The sequence below is a fragment of the Anser anser genome (assembly GCF_964211835.1).
Source record: "Anser anser genome assembly, chromosome: 18".
NCBI classification, from domain to species: domain Eukaryota; kingdom Metazoa; phylum Chordata; class Aves; order Anseriformes; family Anatidae; genus Anser; species Anser anser.
This window is the reverse complement of record NC_139739.1, coordinates 11160876-11166613: the sequence shown is the minus strand read 5'-3', so window position 1 is coordinate 11166613 and position 5738 is coordinate 11160876. Positions and strand designations below refer to the sequence as shown.

Genomic DNA, 5738 nt, shown 5'->3' with positions numbered 1-5738 from the left:
TCCAGCCGCCTCAGTGCCGCCGGCACGCGCTGCCGGCTCTTTCCCGCCCACCGTCCTCTCGCGAGAGTTGCCCTCCGTCAGGGCGAGAAGTCGCGGTGCGCCTGCGCGCTGCCGCCGGGGGCTTGAGGAGCGGCGCCGGTGTGGTGACTCCCGGGCCGCACCGGGACCCGCCGCCGCCGCCATGAGCGGCACGTTGGCCAAAATCGCCGAGATCGAGGCGGAGGTAACGCCCCGGCCCTCTGCCCGCTCGGCGCCGGGGGCAGGGCACGCCAAAGGCCGGAGCGGGGCCGTTCCGTGAGGGGGCGGCGGGGCCGTGAGGCGCGGGGAGGCCGCTCCCGCACGGCGGGGCCGGTGCCGGCGCTGAGGGCTCGGTTGCTCTTGCAGATGGCCCGGACGCAGAAGAACAAGGCCACGGCGCACCACCTGGGGCTGCTGAAGGCCCGCCTGGCCAAGCTGCGCCGGGAGCTCATCACCCCCAAGGGAGGCGGCGGCGGCGGCCCCGGGGAAGGTGCGTCCTTGGGCGGCCGCTGCCGGGAAGCAGTCGGAGGGCTCCGGGCCGCCTCTGTCTCTGTCCGCGGAATTAATCGCAGCAGCCGCCTGCTCTCTGTCGCGTCCTGCCCGGTGCAGGAGGGGCACTCGTGGCTCTGGCTGGCGCTTTGGGGTGAATCCCTCGTTGAAGAGTAAACGAGGGAGCTTCTGCGTTTTGGCTGGTGTAGGCGTGTATTTGGAGAAGTGTTAGGGGTCTTGCATGAAGAAGCATCTTGCAATAGTTACCTGTTTCTTTATATAAAGGTGCGAGTGGTGTAAGTTGCAGTGCTTAAAGTGAATGCTCCATCAGCACTCAAGTCACGTATAGGGTACTGGGAATCCCTGTTGCTCATGCTTTATTAGGTGTATGTGTTGTGGAGTGTCATGCAGATGAGGTGCTAAAAGCAATGCAGATCATGAAGTCTTTAGTCCCTGCTCATATTCCCTTATCAGGGAAGCTTACCAGTCTCACTGAGACAATATTAAAACTAATTGAAGGATCGCTCGCTATCTAGAAGGTTAGAAGATAGAAAATGTCCATCTTTAAATACGTTTTTTTTTTTTTTTTAATTTTACTTCTTTATTTGCAGGTTTTGATGTTGCAAAGACGGGTGATGCCCGGATTGGGTTTGTGGGTTTTCCATCAGTGGGAAAATCTACTCTTCTAAGTAATCTTGCTGGTGTGTACTCGGAAGTGGCAGCATATGAATTCACCACACTAACTACTGTGCCTGGAGTCATTAGATACAAAGGAGCAAAGATACAGGTGAGAACTTTTTACGTCTGTGAAGGTAAGATTGTGTATGTAGGTGTAAATGGTATTTTGGCTGAACAGTCTAGTTTGACATTAGCAGGTTAGAAGTGCTGGAGAATGTGTTGGAAATGTTTCCATGAGGTACTAATTTTGTCCCGTTTTTCACTTTTCTCTGGAGAAAAGTTCCTGTGGTAGTTCTCATACTCTGAGATGATCTGTTCCAGTCTACAAATAGGGCACCAGGGATAATACAATACGTAGGAATCCAAGCGGAAACATCTTTGCTTTATTCTGTTCAGATTTGCAGTAGACTTAGCAGCTTAAGAAGAAAGGTAGAAGTACAATTTGTTTTCTCTGTCAAGAGAAATTTTTCTGAGTTAATTTTCTTTCTCTGAACAAATAGCTACTTGATCTGCCAGGAATTATTGAAGGTGCCAAGGATGGTAAAGGCAGAGGACGGCAAGTCATTGCAGGTGAGTATATTAGAGCTTGGAGACAGCACCCTACTACTGGTTCAGTTGGTATGGCTTACGAGAATGAAGGGATGAATCACTGTCTCTGATATCTTTATAAAGCTGTAATTTATGCTAGAATTGAGCTGCCTGATGTGAAGCAATAGCCATTGTCATTTTGCTCTGTTTTCAGTTATGACTATGCATTTGTGCTGTGTTGACACTGCGGTGAATGACTGCTACCGACTTTAAAAGCAGATGTGATCCCTTATTACACCAGGCTTCTCTCTTGACTTCTTTACATAGCTTTTTGGCATCATTCTGAGTCTGAACACAGGTAGAAAGGAAGATTTTTCTGTGATTCTAGCACCGTGCAAGGATCTATATTTCTGTCAGTGCTGTTGGGCCAGCATTACAAACTTTAGTCTTAGACTGAACTTTAAATATCAGAAATTAACTGGCTGAATTAATGGGTTTGATATTGTCATCAGTCCACCGAGCCATCTTTTGTGCTGTTTTGTCTCTGTGTGAGCATACTTTTTTGAGGGTTAGCTTTTTCTGATTTTTAGTTGCTCGAACCTGTAATCTCATTCTGATTGTTCTGGATGTGCTGAAACCCCTTGGTCACAAGAAAATCATTGAGAATGAACTGGAGGGATTTGGAATACGTCTGAATAGTAAGCCACCCAATATCGGCTTTAAAAAAAAGGATAAAGGAGGCATTAACCTTACAGCCACAGTAAGTTGGAAGTTTTTTTTAACCAAACCAAACAAATGGGTGAAGGCGGTCTGCTGGCCTTCCAGCATGGATTACACCTCATTTTCCTTTAACACTGAATCTTTAAAAACACAGAAATATCCATAGATATTAAAACTATAGTAGATATCTCTATCTACTAGTAGATATGCGTGTTTCTGTTGAAAATGGTCCCAAACTGACAGGAAACATTACTTCGGAAATGTCTGATCGCAGCCATCAGTGGCATTAATAAAGCTGTTAGGACTTGACTGTGATTTTGCCATAGTTAGCCTTGGGACAGGGGAAAAAAAAACATTTAAGTCCAATAATATATAATGCAGTTATTATTTCTAGTAACCTTTATGCTTATTGACAGCATTGTTAATTGTAATACTCGATCTGACGATTAACTTCTCCATTCCTTAATGTTGTGTATGTTCAGTGTCCTCAGAGCGAGCTGGATACTGAAACAGTGAAGAGCATCTTAGCAGAGTATAAAATCCACAACGCTGATGTCACGCTGCGCAGCGATGCCACTGCTGATGACCTAATTGATGTTGTTGAAGGAAACAGGTACTGTTGAGACCCTGGGTTTGTCACACTTGCAATTTATATTCCAAAGAGAAGAATTGCCTTCCAGGTTTGCTTTCCACAGCTGAGCTAGTAATGTGATAGCAACAGATACTGTTTGGCACCTTAGTGTCCTGTTCAAAAATGATGCTTTTTCTTTCAGTGATGACAGCAGTGTGCTGCTGCTAGGCTGCTGTGACACTATTTCCTTCTCTTTGCAGGGTTTACATCCCGTGCATTTATGTCCTAAATAAAATTGACCAAATCTCCATTGAGGAACTAGATATCATTTACAAAGTACCCCACTGTGTACCTATATCTGCTCATCATCGCTGGAACTTTGATGATCTGCTGGAGAAAATTTGGGACTATTTGAAGCTAGTACGAATGTGAGTCCCAGTTGCTGTATTCTGTGCAGTTAAGTGTAATGCTGAGACTGAAGAATTACTTAAGAATGGGTGAATGACAACTTTTGATTAATGATTTTCTACTTGGTATATGGGCTACTGACACTGTCACTTTTTTTCCTAATACGTGTTGAGCTTCTCACAAAAAAAAAAAAACCACAAGCCACAACCACGAGACTTGGTACTCTTTCCCATCAACTATTTCTGTTTTGTCATCTTTTAAGCAGCAACAGAAAGTTCACTAGTAATAGACCTTTGCAGTTAACAAGGGAGAACCTGTTGCAGCCCTTGGCTACCCAGATGCATTTTCAGCTCATGAACGCCCATTTACAGGGTATCCATCATCCCCACTGAAATAGTGGAACTCAGCACAAGCACCTTGGGCAAAGGTGCAAATAACCTATGAAACTTCATGATTTGAAAGAGAAGAGGAGGTTTTGGCATTGACTAAGGGCTCCATCTGTCTTACAGTTACACCAAACCTAAAGGGCAGCTCCCAGACTACACCTCTCCTGTTGTCCTACCTTACTGCAAAACAACGGTGGAGGATTTTTGCATGAAGATCCACAAAAATCTCATTAAAGACTTTAAATAGTAAGTACTATTGTAGAAGAGTAATTTCTGGAGAACAAAGTAATCTGCCTGATGCTGTATTCTTCCATCCTTTAGGAAGGTAGAAGTGAACACAGGATTTAGTTTCTGTTGAAGGCAATAGATCTTCCTACAATTAAACCAACTACAGAAGTTATATTTGATGTTTCTATGCTCTTTCCTGGGCAAGTTTCTTCTATAGCAAAAATTATTTTATCTGGATTTGAAAGCAACACTAGGTGCAATATTATAGGCCACTATCCTATATGCAAGAGTATTTTGGATGACTTCATACTTTGTTTTGATCTGCTTGAACTCTTGTTCACACAGACCACTCATCCAGGTACTTAGAGGAGAATAAAAATAGCTCTTAAACATTGCTTTCTGTATTAGCTTTGTGACAGAAATAGCTGTTGTTCTCCTGTCTGCATATTATACTTCTGCGCCGCCTTAATTTGATTTTTCTTATCCCTCTTTCAGTGCACTGGTCTGGGGTTCATCTGTTAAACACAACCCTCAGAAAGTTGGCAAAGACCACACTCTTGAAGATGAGGATGTCATTCAGATTGTGAAGAAATAAAGTTGCTCTTGTAACTTACCCCCTGCCTGCTGTTTTCATTAATAATGCAAGCAGCAAACAGGCCACTTCTGTCAAACCTACAGAAAAGGATATGGTTTTTTATGGTAGTAAGTTATTGCATGGAAAAAGTGATGTTTCTGGCCAGCTTGTATTACAGTGGCCCATGCTAGCAGAACTTAAGAGATGAGAAGCTGATCTCAAGCCATTTTCACAAGGGCAAAATGTTACAAGGAAGCTTTGATGCTGGTGATGAGTTTTCTGCTGCATATACATCTCCCTAATTGGAAAAAGTTCAGCAGGAATTTTGTTCGAAATTAGAACATAAAATGAAAAACAGGCTGGTGAACTGTATCCTGCAACACAGGGCTGGAGGATGAAGTTCTAGCTCTGGTTGCTAGAATCTCAGCTGTTCCTGTTTGAATACTTCAAGGCTATTAATAGTCCTGCATTTATGGAAAAGATGCTGGGTTCTGATCATGAGCAGTCACTTCTTCAGTTGTTTATTTTCACTAGTATAAACTTGAGGGCTGTATTCTACTGTGTTAGGGACTGGAAGCTTTTAAGTTTTCTTAAAAGAATTTCCTGCTTATTTGACTTCTCTAAATGTAGTTGTATAATAAGTTGCTCTTAAAGCAGGGGCTCTATTGTTTTGTGTTTTTAGGAGAAATGAATAAAGGTGGAGCTCTGGCACAGAAAACTTACCATATGTTACCTGCTAGCTTATGTTCTCCTACAGAAATAAGGGGCATTTTAAGTGTCAGAGGAATACATGCTGATCTCACTGCATGTTTAAGAAGAAATAAGTGCAGCAGTTTTAGATATCTCTTCAAGGATCAAGTCCTTGCAAAAGTGGTTGCTATTCAGTCTTGATTCTACTTTTCTTCCTAGTTTTTGCAAAGCCAGTAAGTAGTCCTACGCAAGCTGAATAATAGTTACATGAGTGGAAGAGAGTGCAGTGGAAGCTCATTGACTCATTCTAGAATAACTGCTTAGGTAGTGGGGCACACAGCTCAGCATTTGCTCTGAGTTCTGGTACCTGAGAGTTTCATTCCTTACTCTTGACCCTGGCTGTTCAAGATCAGCCTTTCAACTCCTGTTACAGCAGCCCCCCTCCAGC

At 43.7% G+C, this 5738-nt stretch overlaps 1 protein-coding gene across 1 annotated transcript; it reads left to right on the top strand.

Annotated features, from left to right (window-relative positions):
- The first annotated feature begins 62 nt into the window (after positions 1-62).
- DRG1 (developmentally regulated GTP binding protein 1) lies at positions 63-4639 on the top strand. Its single transcript, XM_083803956.1, has 9 exons — positions 63-223; positions 385-508; positions 1119-1294; positions 1686-1755; positions 2304-2473; positions 2916-3046; positions 3265-3432; positions 3922-4044; positions 4522-4639. Exons 1-9 carry the CDS (start codon positions 182-184, stop codon positions 4619-4621), a joined length of 1104 nt encoding a protein of 367 aa, XP_083660082.1. The 5' UTR covers positions 63-181; the 3' UTR covers positions 4622-4639.
- The last annotated feature ends 1099 nt before the right edge of the window (positions 4640-5738 follow it).

Bases quoted from the DNA above. Each gene is read 5' to 3' on its own strand.
- DRG1 (XM_083803956.1), top strand. From the start codon at position 182: ATGAGCGGCACGTTGGCCAAAATCGCCGAGATCGAGGCGGAG. The intron at 1,756-2,303 runs GTGAGTATATTA...TCTGATTTTTAG, and splicing joins AGGACGGCAAGTCATTGCAG to TTGCTCGAACCTGTAATCTC. The intron at 4,045-4,521 runs GTAAGTACTATT...TCCCTCTTTCAG, and splicing joins CTCATTAAAGACTTTAAATA to TGCACTGGTCTGGGGTTCAT.